This window comes from Clupea harengus, chromosome 3, assembly GCF_900700415.2.
Source record: "Clupea harengus chromosome 3, Ch_v2.0.2, whole genome shotgun sequence".
In the NCBI taxonomy this organism is placed as follows: Eukaryota; Metazoa; Chordata; class Actinopteri; order Clupeiformes; family Clupeidae; genus Clupea; species Clupea harengus.
Genome location: NC_045154.1, coordinates 28,310,180 through 28,336,740, shown reverse-complemented (window position 1 = coordinate 28,336,740; position 26,561 = coordinate 28,310,180). Strand labels below are relative to the sequence as shown.

General features: G+C 42.9%; 2 protein-coding genes across 2 annotated transcripts in view; both read left to right on the top strand.

Moving 5' to 3' along the window:
• Window positions 1-3,986, top strand: part of LOC116220048 (cGMP-inhibited 3',5'-cyclic phosphodiesterase A-like) — a 70,760-nt gene extending 66,774 nt beyond the window's left edge. Inside the window, exons 13-14 of the mRNA XM_031565265.2 lie at window positions 844-1,138; window positions 1,339-3,986. Coding sequence (XP_031421125.1) covers window positions 844-1,138; window positions 1,339-1,658 — 615 coding nt within the window. The 3' untranslated portion in view covers window positions 1,659-3,986. The remainder of the gene's footprint in view (window positions 1-843; window positions 1,139-1,338) is intronic.
• Window positions 3,987-8,749: 4,763 nt separating this feature from the next.
• LOC105910430 (solute carrier organic anion transporter family member 1C1-like) overlaps window positions 8,750-26,561 on the top strand; it is a 34,571-nt gene continuing 16,759 nt past the window's right edge. The window contains exons 1-2 of the mRNA XM_031565264.2: window positions 8,750-9,209; window positions 16,306-16,459. Coding sequence (XP_031421124.1) covers window positions 16,376-16,459 — 84 coding nt within the window. The 5' untranslated portion in view covers window positions 8,750-9,209; window positions 16,306-16,375. The remainder of the gene's footprint in view (window positions 9,210-16,305; window positions 16,460-26,561) is intronic.

Below are 26,561 nucleotides of genomic sequence, written 5' to 3'. Positions count from 1 at the left end.
GCATGCATTGAAGAGTCTGTCCTTGACAGACGTCATTGTGAGGCTCAGAAGGGGAAAACGCCGTAGTCTTGTAGTCTGAGAGAGCAGTGATAGAAGATAACTACATCAAAGATCAGGCTCACACAAACACACTCTCACACACACACACACACACACACAGACACACACACTCACTCTCTCACACACACACACACACACACACACACACACACACACCCTTCATCCTCATCTGCTGCCGTCATGTTCTCAGCCCCCTGCTCCTGTTCTTAATATTCAATTCAGTATTCAGTGAGCAAAAAAAAAAAAGGGGGGAAAAAATCCTATCAAGCTACAGCTACTCAAGTACAGAAAGTCCTTTTCAGTCATTTTCTTTGTGTCTGCCCCCACCGTACACAACGCTATGGCGTGCCAGTGACAACTCCAGCTGTTGCCATAGTGACCAGGGACCTTGCTGGGGTTGTGGTCTGTGTGCATCCAGGCCCTGACATCACAAGCTACGTGCGCCACTGTGGGTCCATAATGCTCAGCTCCACAAGGACAAGGCCCCTGTCAGAGGGCTTTCATGCAGAATAATACGCACAAATACTCATTAATGTTTCCCCTCCAAAATAACAGCCTTCACCGTGTGGTTGGGTGTCCCTGAAGTTATTCTTGGCCTTTTTGGTGGACGTCTGTTGTACTGTGGTTCCTGTCATTTGGCTTTATCTCATCTGTCTGTGTGTATGTAGGCTACATTACCATTGGCCTGCACCCAGTGGACATGTGTTTACACCCCAAAAGCTAACCATTCAGGTCTGTTTTCTTCCTCCACACACCCACTCTTTGTCTTCCTGTTCGCCGTAGGGTGATGAAGAGTCCAGCCTGGACCTCCCCATAAGTCCCTTTATGGACCGGTCGGCGCCACAGTTGGCCAAGCTGCAGGAGTCCTTCATCACGCACATCGTGGGCCCTCTCTGCAGCTCGTACGACTCAGCCGCCCTCATACCAGGCCACTGGGTGGAGCCCCCCGGAGGCGTGGAGAAGGAGGGGGGAGAGGACGGAGGAGGAGAGGAAGAGGCTCTGGCTGAGGAGGAAGAGGACACAGCGGAGGAGGAGGAGGAGGAGGAGGAAGATGCTTCGACCAGCTCTGAGGCCTCACGTAAGAACACTATCTACGATATACGATATTCACTTAAGCAACTGATGAAGTTCCCTCTGCTGGTCATTTTTGGCAAGCTTGCCCGTGGTTACTGCCTTCTCCTCATACAGGGTTTGATTTCATGGATTTGAATGCTGTTCACAGTCCCATGTAGACTTCAGGTTTGTGTGTGAGCTTCTGTTGTCCTCCTATCCTTTCAGAGAGTCACGGCCCCAAGAAGCAGCGCAGGAAGGTCTTCTGTCAGATCACCCACCATCTGCTGGAGAACCACGAGATGTGGAAGAAGGTGATTGCCGAAGAGGAGCAGAAGGAGGACCAGGCAAACGACGCCTCCCTCCTCAACAACCCTGCTGAGCCAATAACGGAGGAGGAGGAGCCCGGGAGTAAAGAGGAGCCCGCGGAGGGAGAGGCGGGAGAGGAGGAGGAGGAGGAGGAGGAGAGCCTCACGATTCCGGAGGAGACTGACTCGCCACAGCCGGAGGGGGCCGGAGAGGAGCAGCCAGGAGCCCCAGAGGAGTGAACTGGTTGGGAAGCGTCTCCGTTTGACGCACCAACTTTCACAGATCCAATGTGAGAGACTCCAGCTCATCACTAAAGAAAGAAGACACAACACTGTAGAGGGAGGGAGGAGTACGTGCCTGAAAAACAAAGGCGTCTTTTTTTTTGTGGTCCAGGGAGAGAGGGTCTCTCTCCTTCGCCTCTCGTCAAAGGCCTTAGGGGGACGTTTCTTCTACTTCTACTTCTTCGCCGCCTTTCATTACCAAGGTCAGGTTTCGGGACACTCTGAGCCCGAGCAAGAATCAACGCTGCAGCTGCAGGGTCTACAAGCAAGTCTCTCAGCCAGTTGTTCCCCTCAAGACCAGAAACTGCTAACCGGTCCCCTCCCCTAAAGACACTTCACAGACTTATGCAATGTTTTTAAAGGGTAAATTATTTTGAAAGTCAGCTGAGTGCTCGCCAAACAAAAAGCACCGAGCTGCGATGGCCTACAGCCTGTTGGGGACGGTGGTGAGGAGGCAGGAAGGGGTCATGGCAGTGTGAGCATCTTTGGCCGCAGTGACGTGAGCATCTTCATTCCGCCCCGAAACCAAATGGGATAAGATAAAGGGAAAGAAAACGAAATGTGCGTTTAGACAGCTACAGCAGAGAGGACAAACATTGATTTGATATTATTTCATGACTATGGCTCTTCAGGTTCTACACGGCACCATCCAGATTCATGACACTCCTGTGCAGCACTGTAAAGCACATGAATGAGCACTTTCTCACCTTATACTTTCACAATCCATATGTCAGCTTTCATCCCTTAAAAAGCATTTTTGACTTATATTTAACATCTAGTATCAAATTTGTGTGAAATATATTTTACTTGTCGGCCCCAAAAAACAAACAGGCATTTACAAATTGGCTGATTTCTCTATGGATTTTCCTCTTATTGGACCTTTTAGCCTTGTTACTAGCAGTAGCGTATCGTCATGTCAACATCCCTGCACCATTCCTTCCTAAATGTTGCATCGTAAGTTCTTACCCCTACAGTTTGTACACTAGTGTTTGTGCACTTGTGCATGTTGTTCAGGAGTAACATTCATAAGAGGATCTCACACTCTCTTCTAGAACACTAAAGTGAACAGAACTCCACTCAGACACTCTTTGGTTTATCACACATTTCATTGAAGTGGGCACAAAGCATATACAATTTTTGAGACTAATGATTTAAACACTGGTATTGTCAGTGGCATTATGTGGCAAAAACACACATATACTAGTGAAACTGTGTGTACAGTAGCCACTGCTCACGGTAGCAGGCTAGGGGGGTAGAGAAAAGTAGAGAATGCTCCCCCCACCCCCAGAAATGGGACAATGCATCAGCGGGTGTCTCATGTGATACAACCAGTAGCTGAACCGGTGCATTTGTTATGAACTCCCACCTTCATCCATCCCAAATTGCTGCCCTTGAATCCATGTTCGGTGACGATTACAACATTCCGGGGCCCCTGCAATTGGTTATAAATAGGCGGTCGGTGCGGAACATGCTTCTCAAAGCCTCTGCATGCTGCCTCAGTCAAACAGCCCTCTCTTTGATCAGGCACCCTTATGATGTGAATATTTTAGCACAGCGGCTCCAGCAATGCATGTCACTAATGCTGAGGCTTATGCAAGAGGAGCATGCTGGCCTGGTTCTTCAACGTCCATGGAGATCACTGATGAAGTCGGGGGGGGGGGGGGTACCTCTGCATTTTTTGCGCAGCACATTTTCCACTCAGAATCCACTTTCGAAGGATCCGTGTTTGCCAGGAAAAAGTGCCAAAAATATTCCTCCTATGATTATTCTGGCTCCAAACTTTAGCACTTCAAATAGGAACAAATTTGTCATGTAGTTTCAGGTGGATTGCAACCTTAGGACCTTATGAGTTTCGATTCTTTCATCTCCCATAAAATCTCCTCTGAAGAGACCGGGTCCCCTTGAACCCTCCCAAGCAGACTGCGGATATGCACCGAAGACACACAAATGTAAAACATGCATGAAGTTCACATAATGATCTTAGCCTCCAGCATAAGAGGAGTTGATGGACAGCTGGAGGAAGTGTGCACACCCGTGACGGTGTTTGTCCTCTGGGAGCCCTGTATTGGTTTTCCTGTGCACTCCATGCTGCTAGAGCTGCGTGTCAAGGGAGAATGCATAGCCCCCTCAGGAGACTTCTATTTACATGCAATAGGCTTATATTCTTATGACTCACCAGAGCTCTCTCCTTGCTCTGTTTGGGATGTTCTTGGTGCAGTATTCCAAGATACAGGCTAACGCATTCATCATTCACACACACACACACACACACACACACACACACACCACACACACACACACACACACAAACATGCACAATTGATGCACACACACAAACCCAAAAGCACACAAATGTGTACATTGATGCGATGCACACAACACACACACACCACACACACACACAACACAAACACACCAAAGAGCACATTGTCACCTAGATGAAATTAGATTGTTAGGTTTTATTTATCAAGCTTGTGAAGGTCTTGAGCTTTTACTGACAGTCGAATACAAATTTAAATGTAGCAGTTTCTCTCATTCAACAGTGATGTGGAATGAAAGAGAGCTCTTAAGTAAGGGCTGTTAATTTCCTGGGCATTCAGTGAATGGGGACTGACATGGCAGAAGCATCATTGTCTGATTGTGTGATGTAAGAAGCCCCCCCCCCCCCCCCCCCCCCATCCCCCATCTTTCATTTTGCTTCGTGACCTGCTCTCTCGCTCTTTCTCTCTCTCTCACACACACTCATGCCTTTTAATATATACTTGTCCTTGCATCCATTGTAAAGGAGCAAGCAAGGAACATTCTGTCCCTCCATGCCGCGTCCTCCCTCCTTCCTGGGAGTCCGTTATTAACATGCTATCACACAATGTTCCGGAAGGAAATGACACAGTACTGGGCTCAGTGTGCTTCTCTCCAGCTCGGCGGGGTCACCCCAGGGGGGGTCACTGGGACTCAGGACCCATGCTCCCGCATCATTTATGGAAGAAGTTAATTGCTCAACTCTTTGACTCGATCTCGGTGAGTTAATAGATGCGAGGGGAAGCCTACACTGACGGCAGGTAGAAAAACAAAACACAAAAAAAAAAAAACATCCATGTCCAGGGTGCTCTGAAGAGCGACTCCTTTCCATCAGCCTTCATGAGTCATTTTGAAATTTCACTGATGTGTTTTGAGCAGCAAAATCTGACAACAGCAAAAACGCTTGCCTGATCAAAACCTCAACCTTGTGAGAAGAGACCTTACAAACTGTTTGATGAGGAAAAATTTGTGTACTTTTCAATGATGAGATGCAAAGATTTATACATTCTGCCCATGAAATCTTTAGAAGGCATGGGGGAAAACGTCAAGGCTACCACGTTTTCCCATTGGCTTTCTCCGACCTTGGCATTTACTATATTGCCTAGAGACGATGGGAAGCACTGGCTCCACTGGCTGTGCGCTACACCCAATAAGGCACGGGCTGATGGTGGTACTAAAGCTTTTGAATAATTTAGTGCCTCACCATCTTCATTTTGAAACATGAATGATTCAGACTTGGTCTCACAACATTACATAAGATCTGTTACATCCACACATCTCTGAGCTTTACAGGCAAACCAAAAGTGGTGACTCTGCTGTTCGCCGACAAGTGAGCCTTCATCAGTCTGTCCCATGACGAATGCTGCCATTTCACGTTTTAGACCACAACAAGAGAGAAGACAGTGACATCCCACTCAATATGATTTAGTCTAAAAACGTACTCTGATGAACTTTTCATACACTCACAAACTATGAACTATTCATATGCTTTGATTCAGCGATGGTCTTGTCTGTGGATGGTAGCATGCATGCATATACACTCAGTAGCCAGTTTATTAGGTACAATGAAAACGAATGCAGTCTAATACAAGAGTGTGAATGATAATATTGTACCATCATTTTATCCTTTTTTTGTACTTTTGAACAATTGCTTTCAGTGAGTGCTGGTGAAATGTTCTGTCCATGACCAGTCCACAAGTGATAGCTCTGAATTTCAGCTATCGTGGGGCATAGATTTCTGACTACACAGCATCCCTCTCACTCCCTGACTTGGGATGTGAACTACACTTTTCTGTCAGTTCATGAATGTCTTGCTGTTTGGCACGTGTGTCTGTGTGTGTGTTCAAGGGGTGGCGAGAGAGAGCAGTGGGGATATTTGACTGAGTTTTATGCTCCTTGCCGCGTGAGTTCAATTAGTGTTCTCCAGTGCTTCCCAGTTGAAGCCTCAGGCGATCCCCACAGGTCTGTGGCATTTTCTACACACTGTATTTAGTGTATATATACGGGAGCAGAATATGGAAAACATCTGATCATTTCACATCCATACAGATGGAAGTTAATGAGTAGAGATGGGGGAGTGGTGGTAGTAGTGGTGGTAGTATCCACTTCTCTTCTCTCCCACTTCCACCATATGCTGCCCTTCTACCTCTCTCAGGGTGGTCCAATAAAGCATATATTTAATCATCACCACCATTCACTTCAGTCTGCTTTTGCTGAGGTTGAAAGATAGATGTGGCTCTATATTCTAGGGGCGATCACCTGATAATTTAAGTATTCCAAGCTTCACTTGCCTCTCCCGCACAGATTCAATTTAATTTCACTGCTATCAGTTTGGGATATGAAGATTTTTCTTTGAGGAACCACCAATGTATTTCCTTTTGTTTTTGTTCTTTTGACCAACTTAATTCAGCCTTTTATCTCCTCGATGTATTGGATCATCCATCTCCCAATGGGTTAGACAGCTGTGCTGTTTGATGCCTTGCCATGATCATTGGAATGTTCACTAAAATTCCTGAGAGAAACCAAACAAGCTTTACAATACTGTCAGATAATGAGACTTGTATTTTTTAATCTATATATAGCTGGCACTTCACAAAATGATTATGTTCCTCTCACCAGTATATTGCACTTACGATATGTAGCAATACTTCTAAGAGGGGGGATATGTAAATCACAACATTTTGGTAGGTGAAAATGATTCTTTTCTTTGCTGGTTAATGCTCCATTTTGTACAATATATATATTTACTGTACAGTCGGGGGAAAATGAAAATAACAAAAAAGTCTTTTCGATATACATTATTTATTTTTACTGTTTTGTAATTTAGACACTATACTGTAGTTCATATATTGCCAGAATTACTGGAAGTGCCTCTTGGTAAAATGTATTATACAGTAAATATGTATGGAAATCATTAGAACTGTTCACAATCTAAATTGTGTGGATGTTGTAATGTGAATACATGGAATTACACAATATACTTTCTGTGGTACTTGGTCTGATTGAGTCTTTCTTTCCCTCCATGATGAGCAGCACAACCAGATGAATGATGAGTGATTCTGTGAGGCGCTTTAGTAGTTTAGGTAAAAAGGAAATACCAGCTCTTGAGATGTCCACAGATTGGTCCGTGAGAGTGATTCTGTGAGAGTGATTCTGTAAGAGTGATTCTGTGAGAGTGATTCTGTGAGGCGCTTTAGTAGTTTAGGTAAAAAAGGAAATACCAGCTCTTGAGGTGTCCACAGATTGGTCCGTGGGAGTGACGCACACTTTCATTCATCTTCATCAAGAACCATTCATAAATGGACATGGCTCAGTGCAGTGCACACACTGCGTTCCGTTCACACTGTCTCTTCATATTTGTGAAGATTTTGCGTACTTCAAAGGCACATGCACGTCACACTACCCACGCCCAAGGTACTGTGAGAAACTCACTTTACTCATTATTCACATTTAGAAGAATGACTCCAGATCAGCGTGTCAAATGACACTAAACATAACACACTCCATCTTCCCTTCTTTAGCTGTGAAGAAACACAGGAGGGGAAGGGCACGTGCCCTCTGATTGTTTTAAAAGGGGAGTCTGGGGGCAGGTCGAAGAGAGGGATTACATAAAAAAAATTAAATCGCAAACCTTGTTGAATTCATTAGAGGTCATCCTCTGACCTAAACAGACCACCAACCAAGGACATGTAAGGAGTGTGACTAATCCAGAGAGCTATGCCGTCTCATTACCACGTCCTAATTCCAAATAATAGGATTGAACATGACCAAAGTCTCGATGGATTCTTCATGCAAATAATGAAATACTATTCAAGGAAACAATGTGAACAAAAAAAACAGTCAGCTAACAAATGGTGAGTGACCAGGAAGAAATTGAGCATGTTGAAGACATAGTCCACATGGAATTGTATCAAGACATACACACTCACAGAGACATGCACGCACACAGACACACACAGGCAATTGAATGCCCCTGTGTTTGTTATTGTAGTGCGCTGCGTCCACCAGCTCTCCTGCCCTGATTGCTCGGTAGAGACTAATTCACTTTGTCTCCCCTCTTGCACAGGCAGGGAGGGCCATTCTCATTTATCTGTCCTTAACCACCCACATGGAAGAACAATAGCTAACTGTGTGAACAGCACCAGAGAGAGAGACCGTGATATGATCTGATATGAACAAAACAGATATGAGTGTGTGTAGGTAGGGGCTGTCAATGTTTGAGATTTGACAGTGATGACCAGTAATTTTGTACATTTTGGTGCCTACATTGCTGACAGTTGACAATTTACACCTGTCAAGGAACATACTGTAAGTATAACATGTGAAAAATGATTTGCATATCACACTGACTTGAAATCTCCATAGCAACAGATAGAGGACCATGGGGAAGCTCAAAGAAAGGTCTTACCCCATGGAGTGAGCTTCACTGTCTCCACCAGGTTACATGCTTAACGATTTCCGTGTTAACAGTAGTAAGGCTAACACAAAGAAAGAAACAACTGTAGCCTAAAATGTGTATAATAATCTCTTGAAATATATTTCCCTATTCTTCGAGAAAAATAATTTGCCCATTATTCTAAAATACAACCAGAGAGGTGTTTAGAAGCTCCACGACTTGCTTCCCAGGTGAAAACTGCAGAGAAACAGACTTAGTCTATGAGCAATGTTATGAGGAGGTCTGTGCTGCAGCAATGAGTATCTCCGCTGAGCACGCACTCAGTTCTGTGCTTGGTTGCCTGTGCCAGTCATCTCTTGACTGACGGCTATCATGTGTTATCAGATATGGCACTGTTGGTTTTTATTTTGCAAGTACGCAACTTCTTTGCTGGATTACTTACCTGGCAAAACTGCATTTACCTCTAAAGCACTGTCACGTGTTAGAGCAAGTGCCACAAACTAACCAAGACCTCTAACTGCCTCTTGCGGTTGCTGCTGCTGCTGTGCAACCACACAAATTGACGTCAACGAACGCACTAACCAGTTGAAACCTTGGTGAATTGATCACTGAAGATACGTGTAAGAATTGTACAGGACTACCGTGACAGCCTACTTTCAAGACGCTGAATACATACCCTCATCTTTAATGCAAAGTTTGAATGAAACACACCAGACATCCACAGCATGCGCTGTAGCTCACTGATCGGTACCATTTACAGATGAATCAGAGCTCGGAGCTTTGAAGGAGCTGACTGAAGCGCTCATCTGAACTAGGTAAGTTCCGACCGGATTTATCAAAAAGTGCATTGGTCTTGGAGGGTTTAGTCTTGTTTTGATGCGTGTGAGAATTACTATTACACTTGTACTAATTTCAAACCTAGTCTGTTTACGTTCATTTAATGTGTGCTCATTTTGTAATAGGGTATGTTTAAGGAGGGTGTTTGTGTGGTAGGGTATAATAAATCAATTCATCTGAAGAGAACACATGATGTTTACTGAAGTCTGGACAACCTCTATTAAACAGGTGCTAAGAATCACTGAAATAAAAAAAACCTATCCTATAGCCTACGACAATTCGGTGTTAACATTGAACAGTTTTTGCTCATTTCACGATAACCTGTTTTATTTGCTTAATGAATCTTGTCATTCAATGTTGCCAAGCCGAGTCCCCAAAATAGACCCTGCATTAACCCAGAAATAGATTTAAACGTGAAGGCAGCATAAATGTGCCGGTGTAAATTTGTAACAGCGAAAATAGCCTTTTTAATGAAAATCTGTTGAAGAGCTGTAGTACGGATTCGTGCTGAGTTTATGGCCACGGAGTGGCTTTAATATGCACCAGCTAATTAAGCAAAGTGCACTGGCCAGGATTCTAAGTAGGCTACAGCTGCTGTCTTCTGTCTCTCAAGTGCCATACATCGCCCTAACGATGTGTCTGCAATACGTTTCTTCTGATAGATTTCGAAAAGTAGGTTAGACTAGTGAATATTATTAGTCATCTAACCTACTAGCCAGGCATGCACGATGCTCTTGTTTTGTCGTTATTAATGTGATTACTCTAGGCATCTTCTTTTATTCTATTATGTGATTGCGAAAGCAGTCACATATTGTTCTTAAGTTTTATTAGTACAGTACTAAGTATTACGTTTTATTAGCACAGCACTGTTGTTCTTAAGTCTTCATTTTATTATTTCACTTATTCATTTTATTTATTAAATTAGCGGGTTTGAGATGTCGACACTGCTCCAAGTCTGACACGTATGTCCTGATCCCATGAAGTGGTCTTATACCTGTCAATACCCCCAGTCGTTATTTTATTTGTCTTGTTTTTCGTAAATTTTTTCCTCATTGAAACGAATGGGGAAACACTTGGGACAACTTTGAAAACCTTGGCTACAATTCAAGAACCTCCTCAAGAACATCCAATATGGCTGAGCACCCTTGTCGTGTTGGTAGTGTAATAAAGTTCTAATAAACAGAGCCATCTAAACATATTATTGTTCATTCCCGGTCATTTTCGGATTAATTACTTGTGTTAATTCAGTGACAAGGTAATTTAGTGTTTACAGCTTACACTGCACCTAACATTTCAACTGATTCATGGATACTCACGTGCTCCTGCATCAGCCTACATTATCGCTTGTGCTTTGCTTGTGTAACTTCAAAGTGACAATGTACGTTGATGTCTGATATCGAACCACTTGTTAACTGGATAGCATAGCTAGTGGGCCTAGCAGTGTTAATCAACAGCTAACTCTAGCTAATTTAGGCGTAACAACCTATGACAAGGCACTAACGCTTAGTTTGTGTCCACATATATAGCCTTTTACACACTAGGTCACACACTAGGTCAGGTGGATTAGCAACTTGATCTGGACACGCTGGACAAAAGCATCACTTAATTTTGGTGCCTCATTGGGTCCCAAAAACTCTAACGGTGACACTGCATTTGAGCATTACAAGTGTTACAGGTCATTTTACCATATTCGTTTTTTCTTACATGCCTTGGAGAGCGCAGCGCAAAAAAGTGACTTGGCCAGCTTGCAGAAAGTGCGTTGAATGTACTTAATCTGCGGCTGATCGCGTAATCAACCCCTATCACTGCCCTGTAACTGTAATTTGTGGCACTCACAGCAGAAACCAATCACAAATGGAAGCACAATTGAATGGCATAATGGAACCGCCAACCAACAGAAACGGCAACAAAAGTCTAGTGATCAGGAAATAGATATCCATGCCAATGGGGTGTCATCAAACATTATACACACAAGAGATATTACAGGGCCTTAATTCTACACCGACTCAAGAAATACTGTAGCTGTTTGGGTGGTATAACAAACAAAATTAATGTTGTAGCAGCTGCACAAAGGGAAGTGGATGAAGTGAACAAGAGATGGCAAGATGTAAAAAGGCACAAATTAGCAAAACTGGTGCTTACTGCAAAAAAATACTGCAAAACAGACATGTGGTCTTGCCTGCAGGTTTCATACATTGTTGTTTCACAACCATCAATGCATATGCATAAGGAGAGAAAGCACAACTGTTGTGCCAAACAATTAAAGGTGTTGAAATCGATCATTGTAGCTTGTCAGACCTGTTTTAAAATGCCCTACCACATTCCTTCCAACTGACTGTTATATTGTTAATCAGGGTAGCCTATGTGATTTTGAGCTACACTTAGATTCCATGACAGTATTTTTATTGAGATCGATTTTAGCCCATCTCACGTAGGCCTAGACTAGATTGTACGAGCTGGGATCCAAAAGTTCTAAGACTTTGCCTATAAAAAAAATAAAACGTACCTAATTTAAATTGGGCCACCATCTCCTTCACATAATCATCTTGTGCAGTGATACGCTACTCCCAGTGCTCCTGTCATGCTTGGGACGCTCCCTGGAAGACCCGCTCTTTAAGTGTATCCAGCACCATCTGTGATGCACTTTGGATCTCCTCCACTGTGTCAAAGCGACGACCCTTCAGTTTGAACTTCATCTTGGGGAAAACGAAAAAGTCGCAGGGAACTTAAATCTTTGTGAGTAGGGGTGTTGAGGAGCAACAGTTGTTTTCCATTCGCTGTCAGCGTGTGCATTGTCATGATGGAGCACTCAAATGACAGCATGTCTCAGAACATTACAGTAGAGCTCGGCGTTAACAGTCTGACCCTGGGAGATGCGGAAGTGGCCTGATGTGTGACGAGGCATTTGGGTGTTCCCCCAAACTAGCCTGCATTACATCAAACAATTTGCACTGGGAAAATCAAACAAGTTGAGGGGTATACAACCTTGTTGAATGTCAGTCAGAAAACGTTATGGTGGTAGAATCAAAAAACGTTTCGCAAGTAGGCCTAGTTAGCCTAATATTACTGTGAGACTGAGTGTAGAAAATAAATTCTTCATGTATCCCAAGCACAATGCAAGGCGAAAGTCTGAATAACTCATCCTAATCAATGCACGAAACAAAAACAGGTCAGCAACAGGCCAGGCAGCCCTATACAACAGCTTTTGTGATAAGATGCCAGTCTTAAGTGAGGTACCAATAGTGTCAATAACAAAATGTTCTAATAGCCATTCAATAAACTGTATTATTATATGGCAACGACAGTACGAGCGTTCTGATTGGCTAATGCGTAGTCATGCCAGCCGCGTATTGCCCTCCTCACCGGTGAATACGGATCCGTATTGCCCTCTGACGAAAGCGAAAGCGATCAGTCTGAGTTTTACTAACCAGACAAAAATGAAAACATCAAAAGCCATGAGGAAGTTCAGAAGAAGCGAAGATTTGTTATTGAAAGTGATGATGAAGACTAGAAACTATAGTTTGAATCACTTGTGTTGTTACTTTACTGTAAATTAAAGCCATTTTAGCTGAGCCGTGATGTCCGTTTTCTATTGATCATTGTAACTTGAAGTTAGCAAGTAATTGGTTGCTACACAGCACCTGAAACACATTGTGTCGTGAGAAGACTTGAGAGCTGAACAAAACGACATGTTTTCTATTTACAATTACCTTTTTTTTCATTTACAAAATGAAAGGAGCGAAAAAAAGCCATATAATAAACAATCAAAATATCAAACTTCGGCTTTGGCGTATCAACCTCGCTATCGCTCGGTCGATACGTTAAAGCCTCAGCTTGATATTTCCCGGCATGACCTCACTCTGGGTTAGTAAGTAGTTAATATCAGTATTTCCACCTTTTGCAGCATTTCCAGTCCACATCAGTACACAGTGACCGGCTACATCAGCAAAGTCACCAGCAGGTAGTTTAGACTTACTGTAGGCCTACTGCTACATTTTGCATCAGTTGGCTGAAACTATTTACACATTTTTAGCACATAATTACAAACTTGTACGGTTTCCCATTTGTCGAATCAGTGTCACATCTGCTGTCAAATAAAGTCAAAGGAAGATTATTGGGGTCACATAAACCATCAGACTCCCAAAGACTCCCTGGGTTTCTTTAGTTGCCAGGTGTATGTATTTATTGTATTCATGGATAGATCAGCTACATCCAATAAAATGTTTCCGATTTTTCAACAGAGAGACTATTTGTTCATACTTTCATTAACATTCATTGTACCAGCAGACTCAGGGACATTGAATTTGAAGATTTTAAAGTAATCTTAAGAAGCAGTGACATTCTTCACATTTAAAGCATGGGGGATGGGTAGAATTTTGTCTTAACACTTTAGACCTTGAATTTATTAAATGGACAGATGATAAAATGTTTGCCTTGCCTTGACTGTCAACTCACTTTGAATACTCTTTTATTAAACATAAAGCGTACTGTGTGCTGTATGCTCTTGTATTCCAGATTATATAAATATAATAGTGCTGTCAAACGATTAAAATATTTAATCGCGATTAATCGCATTTATGTCATAGTTATGTCATCGCGCTCACCATTCACTCAAACCGTAACGTTAGCCTACTACACAGTTTGCGAGGCCAAAAAGAATGTTAATCTAAAAAAACAGCGTTGAACGGCGTTAAAATGGGTTTACGTTAACGCCGTTAATAACGCGTTAAACTGACAGCACTAAAATATAATAATCAGCGTTAGAGCTGGATAATATGTAATTTGCAGAGCAAGGGTTAGCAATCCTCTGCTGCTCTTGAGCAGTCACACTTCGCATTTTTTTGCGGAAATGCATCTATAGTTTAAAATTAATGTTGAATGTGTGCTAATCTGACCATTTGTGTCCCTGAAGTTTTGTGCAAGATTTATGATTTGTAAAAAGCGTTTTAGTTATCTGTAAGGACGTCTCTTAAAAGAGGAGTTTGTATTTTGTCACCTCCATCTGAATTGTCTTTAGTGCCACACAATTTCTGCAAATTAAGGCACAGGGCTGATTCATCAAATGATGTGAGTGCTAATTCATCATTAAAGGAGACTTTGTAGTTTTGTTTCACTCAATTTTGTAAGACATCAGTGCTACTTATATTTCAGTGAACATACCTTCCTGCCTCAGTGTAGCCTACCAAATGAAATGGTGAAATGTACATTCGCCAAATCAAATCAATGGGCCTCATTCTCGAACGCAGTTAAGAAGAATTCAAGAAGGAATTTCTTCTGAAGTGGATTTAGGAAAACATTTGGCATTCATGAAAGTTTTCTCATCTGGGATTTGTTCTGAACTTCAGAAGACTTTCCGAATTCGAAATAGCAGTCGTAACTCGGCCAGAGTTTTCTCAAATGCGATTCCTTAAAAAACCACAAGATGGCCCCGTGGGAGAAATTGTTGGTGATTGCGTCAACTCTACAGACATCCTCGGATTAAAATAATTATAATGATAATAAATACGACAATATTTGTATCATTAACAATTACGTTTCACATGTATAGTCATGATTCTACGATGATCTACTGATGTCATTAAATAAATAAAAGGACTACACCAGAATGCTGCGCTCGTCTAGTGAGCGTCGTTTGGCACTGCCGTCTGTGCAAGTACGGCAATCCAGACTATTTTCATTTGTAGTTTCACGTTGGTGGAACGAACTGCCTAGCACTACCAGAGCAGGGGCGTCCCTCTCTACCTTTAAGAAGCCTTTGAAGACCCAACTCTTCAGAGAGCACCTCCCTTCCTAACTGGCACTTCGACTAGTGCTTAACTTGCACTTACAGAAGTAACATTCCTGCACTTCTTTTTTATTTTCTATTTCGTTTTTCTATTTCTTATGTAAAGTAGTATTTATTGTTACACTAGGTCTCCATTGCTCGTAGCTTGACTGTTCTCTCCCTTGTACGTCGCTTTGGACAAAGGCGTCTGCTAAATGACTAAATGTAAATGTAGCTACACGAACACTGCAAATGTAAGTGAATAAATAAATAAGCACTAAACTCAATCGCGTTAAAATAGCCATAGTGGAATATAATGGACACATCTATCCTGCAACAGTACCTACACCTCTACACCGGTTAGATCTGCGTTTACTTGTGCTCGCTTTCCGCTTTGACATGACTCGCTTATGAGTTGCTTTCGCGTGGACTCGGTAGATTCCGACAGCACACGTCACTACGGTTGCGTGCCCTTATAAGTAGCTGGCGGGGCGTGTATGTATGCAAATCCAGGTGCACGAGAACGCGCTTTCAATATAAGAAAACTCTTCCGGGGGAGCACAGCTCAGAACACTGTCCAAGCATTCATGAATTTGGTGGAGGTCTTTTTCTTACGTTGTTTTTCCGAAGCCCGTAAGAAACATTTAAGAAGAAACTTCAGAAAATGTTCGAGAATGAGGCCCAATGTGATTGTCAGCAGATAGGTGAGAAACATCACTGTGACATTGTCTTGTTTCTTGTTTGTTTGTTACTTAACCTACTTTTTCCTACTTATCCTCAGAAATATAAAATATTGATTTGCTACTTCCGTTTATTTGTTTCTTAGATCCTTGTAGTTTTCCAATTTTGATGTGTATGCACTTACTGCCTATAAGGGTATACAGTCTTACAATATGGCTATCATCATGGAGTTTTGGGTCCAGCTGCACAGTGGTCCCCAATAGTGAGTTCAAATGCAGATGTGATGTCCCTTCAGGTGTTAAAATATCCACAGTCTAGCTGCCATGTCAGTTGTTGGAATTAACAATTCATGACCTGCTTGGAATGCTTCTAGAATGCTTTCCGTTGCAACAGCTGTCACCACAGTCACCCCGCATCTTTGTAAAACAACAGTAGTATTGATAGTTTTAGGCCATTGAGAATTTTTCTGCAATCCACTCTTGGGTGAGAGAACAAACACTAGAAGATGCTTTCCGCACAGCCTTTTTCAGGACACAATAGGCCTTTCTTCCTCCATGCATGCATTTAACCCCTGCGAGAGAAAAAGCCTTCACCCCAGTCCTGTTCATGTCTTGGTATGTGTTTCCTAGGTTTGAATCCATGCCAAGGCATTTCACCAGGGAAATAGTGTCCTAGGAAAGCAGCATCTCTCTGTGCGGGATGGAAGCAGCCAAGGGGAGGTGGGTGCCCGAGAGCGGTTCCTCGTCCTCCAAGGCCCAGCCGACCTGCTGTCCAAACCTGAAGGTATGTCTTTGCAGCCTCCCTCACAGGGACAGAAAGGTGGTCTGAGTTTCCCCTCCTCGGTTACCGCAGTGGCAGACAATAAGGCGGACATGCTATTGTGTGTCATTATGACATCATCTCGGAGGAGGAGTCAAGACCACTCTATATCCTCTAGAGGAACATGGAGGGGCAGGGTCTTTGTGCCAGATTGCATAATGTGACGGGCAGGTGAAGCTATCTTTGCACACATTTTTTAAGTAATGCTACAGTACAGATTGGCTATAGTTAGATTATTAGTTAGAATGAATAGAATGTCTGTTTCTAAAGCTTAAAGATCAAATTGAGTTTCACTTGTCCTGATATTTTCACATGTATAATTCTTAATTGAGTTTCCCTTATCCTGATATTTTCATATGTATAATTCTTAATTGCATTCACATAATGTGTTGCCCTGTTGAACACTGCTTGAGAGTCTCTGGTCTGATAAGTATGGCTTTGTTACTGATTGGTCATGGTTCATTTCTTGTCTCATTTGAGCCATCAACAGTAGAACTCCATACTGCTTTGAGTTTTTTGGCATAGAGGGACAGTCTAACTGTGGGAGAAACACTCACGGAGCGACACATGGAGAGTCTGTGGGTGTAACTGAATAACTATGTCTGTTCTTCTAGAGGATATAGAATGGTCTCTCACAATAGAATAGGTGAAAGGATTAGCAGTTGTGTGCACTCTAGAACATCTGACTGAAATGCTTTGGAGTCTTCCATACCGTGAGGGTCAAAGCTGCAGCTAGGCTGGCTGGTGAGACAAATGGATTTCTAATTCAGATTTGGTGGGCTGCCACATTTGACTTGCATAAACCTTACCACAACTCTACACAAAACAAATAGCTCAAAGAAAAAGGTAACACTTGGCTATTTTATTTTATTTGTTTATTCAATCTATTGAAAAGATTAGGCACTGGGTAATTTGAGAGGAAACTGGGGTATTTCATATCCTTGTTAAGTGATAATGATAATTTGTTGTCCTTACTCTGGTATGGACTACTAAATATTATGCCATGCCAGTATCCTAGTGCAATTGAATACACTGTTTGTAAACTAAATAGTATTAGGCCACACCATTTCAGCATACTTGAAAAGTGCTAAGTAGTTAATACTGTTTTTGAGTAGTAGTACAAGAAGCAGTATACAATTATAACTTGAGCATAAAAGTATAACTTATTTAACAACCTATATCTGTGCTATAAGGTATGAGGTCAAAGAATGTAAGATGTGTCTAAGGAATATGTTAGGAATGGTGAAAAATGCCAAGACACTCGATTACACAAAAACAATAAAAAAGATCTGATAATCTCAATGACAGTGACATGAACACAATGTGTGATTGGATTGAATTGAAAGAATGTCCATGTCCTGACAGTCCTTTCTCTAAACAGTCATGCTGAAAATATGACAGCAGGTTGTTTTGATATCTCGAATCCTCCAAACTTTTCAAACCTTGAAAGTTGTAGAACAACACAAAGATCCACACAACAAAGATCACAAACATCACCCTAGTCAAAAGATTCTTGTATTTGAGTGTCCTTATATGGACTCCTGTTTGTGACTCCCAGGGTTCACCTCGTGTATGCAGGAACTTGGGTACAGGACATTGCCCAGTGCCCAATGTTTCATAGGTGGGAAGAGGACAGAAGGAACTGAGGAGCACCACGTGAATGTGCGGTTCCTACAAAACAGTTCTTGTCAGATGCTAACTGTGAGAATCATCCTCTTCCCAGGATGGTCAACATGGCAACAAGGCCATGGAGGGTTTGAGGAAGGAGTAACAGGTAGGGGACTGCCTAACACGACAATGGAACCAGGAAGAATCACAAACAAATTGTGAGCTAACTGAAAGGTCCTCCAGAAAGCCAAAAAACAAAGTACTTTACTTTACATTGAAGAATAAGATCATTTGTGTCCGCCTATAGATAAAAACTGAGTGTTTTCACGTGAGCTTTCGAATGCTCTCACAATTAATATTTATGGCTATTCGACACACTTATCTAAAAACCAGGCTAGTTCGGATCATCATGTCATACTGTTCTTCTCCCTATAGAATGTGTTTCAGCCCCAAATACAACAAGGAGTCACAGTCACCTTTATTGTATTCTTTTCTTGAAATGGAAAAGCAGACAGTCTTACCCATTCACACCAGCCGTCCCAAAGTCGATATTTCTTCAAGAGGTCTCGGCTTCTTGCGGATGACCTGTTTGTTTCCCGATCTGGGGTCGTGGCTGGGATACTAAGGCAAGAAGGGCATGTTTTTCGGGGGTAGCTCAGTCCATAGGAAAGACGCAGACGCGGACTCTGGTATTTCTCTTGTATTTATTGTCAAAGCTTAAAAGACTCTAAGACTACTCGCAAGACTAATAAGACTCTCGAACACAAACTGCATTCGCCTTTTAAATCCCTCTCACATGCATACACGTTCTAAACCACCTCCCTTTTTCATGACACTTCTTAGCAACATATGTTCATCTCTGACCCATATGTCACTTCCTCGCAGGCCCAGAGGCCCCTTCCTGCCCCCTCCACTATTACACAATGTACAGCACAGTGAAGTTTGCAAACTCTCTCAAAGTACACATTTTTCTGCTTTACATTCTTGTTGGTTAAGCACATTTCATATTTCACACTTTTTCAGCAAGCATATATGGATATAGGTTTGTGTAAGCATAACTCAAGCAATTTCCACACACAGTTATTTAGCATGTTTCACACCACATATTAAGAGAGCACACAGTGGTTATATCATTGCACGACATGAATCAAGCATCATTCAGCAAAGCACATATAGTATATATGTTCATCACTCATTATTAATTGCATATGGGTTGGTACGGGTTGCAGGTCCACTCTCAAGAGCCATATTCATCACCCTCCTCTTGGACCGAAAAGCCGTAGCACCACGTCCGATCAGTCCACGCCAAACAGGACCCAGGCATTCCTCCGCGCAGTCGCTTTCAAGAAGAACCCCTCTTTCCAGGATGAAAGTCCATCTCACAGCAGACACTTTTTCTCTTGCATCCCAATATTCCTCATCTCACCCTGCTCGCACAACATCATCAGCAGTAATGGGTACATGTTTATTTTTGTTGAAACATCCCCAATCCCCACCAGAAAAGATTCCCCACACACAGTAAGGGTTTCCCCAGGGGCACCCAACAGTATGTTTTTCTGTTTTCTTTTTTCTTCCATGGGTCTGTAGACCCGCTCCGTTTCACGTCGTGGCTCTGCCTGAGAAACAGCAGTCATGACAGCAGTAAAATTTCTGCTCGGGTTTCCTCTCCTGTTTATCCTTCTATTTCGTCGTCTAAGGAGGGCTGTGCCTCCCAGCGCAACATCAACCGTTTGGCTGAGTCTCGCTAACTCAACGACAATTACGTCTAATATAGCCGAATCAGACACAGCGGCAGTGGTAACCAGCCCGTCTTCTTCAGGTGTACTGTTCGGAATAAGTGGCAGAGGAGTGGGATCACTAGGGAAAGTAAGATTTGGTACGTTTTCTATGACAGGTGAGGTGACAATGTCTCTCACTTGGTTCACCGGCGTCATATTACGCAACACCTCTTCTACCCCTGGCTCTCCCGCCTCCAGTTCAACATTATCTAATGGTTCGCTTCCCTCTTCGGCCGCCTCTGGTATTGTTTCTAATGGCAGCGTGTCTTGTGAAAAGGAGGAATCGTCAAATATTTCGACATGTTCATTTTGTATCCAAGCTTCTCTTTCTTCACAATAAATAAAGGGTGATCCAGCTCCGATACTTAGGGTATCGGCCTCATCACCGAATTCCATATCACTACTAAACCCCATCGCTAGATCACCAGGCACAACATGCTCTGTGTCCCCGCTCTCTGAGTTCCAGCCTTCACTATTACCCCTGTTTATAACAACGGAGTCAAGTTTAGGCTGTTCCTCATTGCGCTCGAGACCTCCAGAGACTCCCTCCACTGCAGCATGGCCTGGAATCAGATTGGGCCACTCTCCTACTCTCCCCGCCGCTTGCTGGTCCAAAGACCTCGGTGCAGTACCATTGTTCGCCATTTTCCGTTTGTTCGCGTTCAGGAGTTCGAGGTGCTCACAGGAACTGTCAGCTGTCACTTAGAGGCAGATGCTCGTGTTGTGACGCAACGGTACCCTCGGCACTATATCTCACCCCGAAGGGGCCCTCTCACGTGCCAGTTTCCTGTTCTACCCCCAACGGAACACTTTCTTCCTCTTTTTCATCTTTCTTAACCTTCACCAGTATTTTTTTTTCAATTGTAAGCAGACTTTTGTCAGTACTCCTAATAGGATTCGTGAATTATGCTCTAAGCATTTTAATAACAAATTTACTGTAAGTTTATTTTCTCTCTCTGTGTACCAGCTACCAGTGATTTCATGGCAATCAGAGTTCGTATTGGCTTTATTTTCTATATCAAATAATCCAATAAAACTCATCCAGTCCCATGTTTTAGCACCTTGGTATTGTTCCCATTTCGGAGCATTCAGCCGCTCGCATAGAGGGTGGTCTGAATCTGTCCATGGGGTCTGATCACATCTCAACAACTGTTTATCATCGCTTCTGGGTCGGCCATTCCAGTCCCATTTAGGCTTCAAAATGCTTAATGCCCTGAAACCAAGCAGAGATCTGTTCCTGGCCCCCAACAATCCTACTTGTAACTCCGACATAATAGGAATCTCTACTTCCTTCAGATACTTATATGATTCTAGAATTATCCATGAACCATCACCAGCTGTATACTCCTTTACCTCTGTAGGCGCTAGTCTCCACACAGTTTTACGAGGACTCACCCACGGTAAGTAGAGTATGACAACCAGGATGGTCATGATCAGTATAGTCAGAAAGACTGGCCATGGCTTGTTTTTCTTTTTATTCACCACGTCTATCCTTCCTGCCTGGGATTAATCGACTTTCTCTGTTCGTTTGGTTCCACAGGGCCAGTAAGAGGCCTCGACTCCCTTATCCCCCTCTGGTCCTGTGAAAACAAACAGCTTACAAAACGTAATCAGCCAAAAACTTAAAAACAAAAATAAAAATATTTATCCCAGACTAAAAGTGAGCCTTCTGGTAAACCAGGAACCGCTTTGCCTACTAGGACTTGATTATCCACCGAAAAACATGAAACCACGAGCTGTCCGCGGGACAAACACACAGGAGCCAGATATGACATGATTTTTCCTTTTTCCTGACAACAGCACTAGGTCAGCGCTCAAAAACGAGGGTCAATCGCTCTGTTTTGCCACTGCCCGGGGCTTTCCAGTAACCGTTACTAAAGCTACTTGGGTCGAAAGTATTTCAATACGTTTTTAATGAACAAATCAAAATAACACCTTTCATCCGTTTCTCCTTTAGTTACATTTCGTACTGCAACTGCCCCGCCTCAATGCGAACGCGCTCTTAACTATTATCCGGTATAACTTGGATCTGAGAGGGATGTACGATCCCAGAGTTTCTGTGAGTTTGCTCTGATGTAATCCTTTGTGCTACGCACTGCCCTCTCTGCCACACCATTGGTTTTCTGGTTTCTATGGAATAGAGAAGATCACCAGTGCGCCTACGCCCTCCAGGAAGTCTAATACTTAAGCATTTTTAAAATGCGACGCATTATCCATTCTCACTGTTTTTGGGTTTTTGTTAGTAAAATACAAAGCCATTCTCTCTTGTACGACTTTGCCCGTTGCTGTCCTGCTTAGATAAATTCTCGTGTCATTACCCGCATTATCAGCAATCACCAAAAAATACTTGTTCCCTTTTGTAGAAGGGTCAAAGGGACTACTCGTCCCCTCAGATACCAAGTCACCGGCTACATCGATCAGAGAAGGGAGTTGACTATCCAAGTCATTCTCCCAATCGCTTTCCGCATTGGCCATCATCCGAAGGGGGTGTACTTTCCTTCCTTAAAAATGATTGAACCAGATCAGATTTGAGAAGCGCACCGTCTAATGAACACAAGTAGCTAATTCGGTTCCCACGAAAGTGCCTTTCCAATTTAAACACGCTTCTTGTTTTCCCACGTATTAAAATTGCTCTTCTATTCTCGGATAGGTGTACGTCTAATTTCTTATCTGGTGGTAAGCCAGACTCCTCCAATAGGAACAGAAATCAGATAGGTCCGTGCACTCGGTCTACTAACTACAATTATTAGAAATTTACCCCGGTATCTAACAATCAATTAATAGCCGTCACGTTGGGCGCCATGAAGAATAAGATCATTTGTGTCCGCCTATAGATAAAAACTGAGTGTTTTCACGTGAGCTTTCGAATGCTCTCACAATTAATATTTATGGCTATTCGACACACTTATCTAAAAACCAGGCTAGTTCGGATCATCATGTCATACTGTTCTTCTCCCTATAGAGTGGGTTTCAGCCCCAAATACAACAAGGAGTCACAGTCACCTTTATTGTATTCTTTTCCTGAAATGGAAAAGCAGACAGTCTTACCCATTCACACCAGCTGTCCCAAAGTCGATATTTCTTCAAGAGGTCTCGGCTTCTTGCGGATGACCTGTTTGTTTCCCGATCTGGGGTCGTGGCTGGGATACTAAGGCAAGAAGGCCATGTTTTTCGGGGGTAGCTCAGTCCATAGGAAAGACGCAGACGCGGACTCTGGTATTTCTCTTGTATTTATTGTCAAAGCTCAAAAGACTCTAAGACTACTCGCAAGACTAATAAGACTCTCGAACACAAACTGCATTCGCCTTTTAAATCCCTCTCACATGCATACACGTTCTAAACCACCTCCCTTTTTCATGACACTTCTTAGCAACATATGTTCATCTCTGACCCATATGTCACTTCCTCGCAGGCCCAGAGGCCCCTTCCTGCCCCCTCCACTATTACACAATGTACAGCACAGTGAAGTTTGCAAACTCTCTCAAAGTACACATTTTTCTGCTTTACATTCTTGTTGGTTAAGCACATTTCATATTTCACACTTTTTCAGCAAGCATATATGGATATAGGTTTGTGTAAGCATAACTCAAGCAATTTCCACACACAGTTATTTAGCATGTTTCACACCACATATTAGGAGAGCACACAGTGGTTATATCATTGCACGACATGAATCAAGCATCATTCAGCAAAGCACATATAGTATATATGTTCATCACTCATTATTAATTGCATATGGGTTGGTACGGGTTGCAGGTCCACTCTCAAGAGCCATATTCATCAACATCTACTGGACTCTAAAAACACAATTGATTAATGTATACAGGATTTGGGCTCTTGTATAAGTGCAGTGCTATTTTGAGGGAGTTTTTGTTCTATTCACAAAATCTAATAAATCTGGAAAAAAAAAAAGGTTAAGGAGTGTGATTGCATAACAACACTATAATTAATATTCCCTTAACTGCTTTTGCAAATGGTTGAGCTCCTTCAAATACAATCACAGCCCAGTTCCAAAGCAACTGTTTGCAGTTGCAGTGCACTTGTCCTTCCTCTGACAGCCATCAGGACCTCTGTCATTCATTACTGTAACCATGGCAAACCGACAGCGCTGTAGATGGGTCATAGCACTATGGGAGGTCTGAAGGGTGACATGGCAATGATAAATGTAAACGCTCACATGGATGCCGTAGCAGGAAATATGTCATGCTCCCATTGTGACATACGTGCTTCTCTTACCCAGCCTTGGGTTCATTTTTACCCACTGTAACTTGAGAACGATGGAGAGTGAAAGGGGGTGCTTGTTAGCCTGGCCTGCTATCAAGCAAGTTGGAGAATACCACACGACTAGTTAAAGAGCTCACAGGCCTGACATTTGCATGTATGAGGATGAGTCAGTGACCGATGCTGTCAGTTCAGACACTTCATCACACTGCCAAACTGACATCCCCAACTGGTCCGGAGCAGAATGGACGCACAGCCGAAGTGGCAGATGGGCCAGCAGAGTCCCTTCGCCACACTGTATGCGTGTGTGTTTGTGTGTGTGTGTGTGTGTGTGTGTGTGTGTGTGTGTGTGTGTGTGTGTGTGTGTGTGTGTGTGTGTGTGCGTGTGTGTGCCCACCACATTCCTGGGGAGAGAGATGTAGAAGGTGGGGGATGTTCTGCATTAGTAAACGGCAACGGCCATCAAGCACTTTCATGTTCAAAGTCATCTGACTGGCCTGGAGGATTTGAACCCAGAGGCAGCAGAAGAGTGAACCCTCTCCCCGCTTTCCCGCTTTCTCTCTCCCTCTCTCCCTCTCTCGCCCAGAAAGCCACAGCCTGCCAACTTTTGTGTAGTTTCTGTCCTTCATAGAGTTTATGTGTGTGTTTGTGTGTGTGTGTGTGTGTGTGTGTGCATGTGTGTGTGTGTATCAAAACGATACCCTAGGCAAAGTTTTGGGAAGCCCGATGCATGGAAACATTCTTAGTCACACAGTGAATCGAAGCTAAAGTAGAAGAATGAGGAAAATGGAACAGGAGCAGTTTGAAGTTAAGGGAAATGTCTTGAAGAAACATTGGACCCTATACTGTATGGCCGTATGGCTCATATACTGAATAAACCCACCTGTGTCGGGGTGATGTGGCAGACACGTGAGGGATGGGCCTTGTTTTGGGGCTACTCCTCTGCACCACGCCTGTGCATTTTCTCTCGGATAATATTTAGAGATTGCCTTGGTAAAAAAAAAAGAAGAAGAAGAATGCGCTGTGTTTACATTTTTTCTTCATTATTTGTAATGGTTTGGTCATAGCTATTGGTCTGTCTTTTTTCGTCATAACCATTGTTCAGTGGCGCCCGAGAACACCTTTGCATCATAGCACTGACAGTTCTGTTGTTGCCGAGCAGACTTTCAAATGCGGTTTTATAAAAAAAGCTTCCCCAACACTCATGTTGTTCATTAACATGCAGTGAATGTTTGCTTCGGCAGCAGAATGAACTACGTTGACGTTGGCTGTGCTGAAAGTGGGTTATGCTGAGTTTAGGTTTTGAGAATGAAGAAAGAAACACAGCCCAGCTGTAGCTTAGCACAGTTACATCCTAATGACGCGTGCAAGGTATTAGACCAGCTTTTCATGCCGTGCTAGTGCAAAAGCAATCTACTATATGAAGTGGGCAAGCAGAGGGTGAAATCCACGTTAAAGCTCAGGATCTCAAAAAAAATTTTGGCTGGTTCCAGTTAAACACAAGTATACATTCTTTCTGTTGGCAGTCTCGTGACTCTGACCATGTATAAACACCTTTGGGATGTTGAGATTGCCAAGAGAAAAGGCCAACATTGTATGTGGGATCACATACTTTAGATGAGCTCAGAAAGAAAGGGGTTGTTTCCCTGCTAGATTAGTGGTGCATTAGACAGTAGTGAACATGCTGCTTAAACTAAGGCTATTTTATTCGGCACACACAAACAAAAAACAACAAAACGTGAGTGTGTGGCCAGACATTTCAGTCTTACTGCACCAAGTGCAATTTTCATTGTATTTAAGGATGTGATTGCATATATTGCGTGAATATAAATAGACTGCAGCTCTCCTTCCACATGCTTGAGAAGCAGTTAAGCTTCCTGAAGCTAGTCCTGAATTGTGCTAAAACCAAATGGATTATTTTTACTAAAGCTAGAAGCACTTATTTTAACACTTTAAAACTCTGCTCTAGAAATGGTACCGCTCTGGAAAGGGTCACCAGCTATAAGTACCTAGGCATTTGGGTTGATGAGAAGCTTGATTTTAAACCACATGTGATTCAACTCGTAAAGAAGCTAAGAACAAAATTGGGCTTTCTCTACAGAAATAGGTGCTGTTTCACTTTCCTAGCCAGAAAACGCATTATTGAGTCTGTTTTTAATATCAGTTTTAGATTATGGTGATGTTATTTATGGGAATGCATCCCAAAGCACACTGAAATCCCTGGATGCTGTATACCATTCTGCTCCGGGTTTTATCACTGGAGACCGCTATGGCACACAACACTGTACTCTTTATAACAAGGTTGGCTGGCCAGCCCTGTCTGAAAAAAGGGATGGTCATTGGAAAATCTTTATTTACAAAATGATCATTGGGCTACTGCCACTATATCTCTCCTCCCATCAGCTGTAATTGTAATACCCTCAATACCTGTTCCCAGAGCTGGCTTTCATTATATCTGC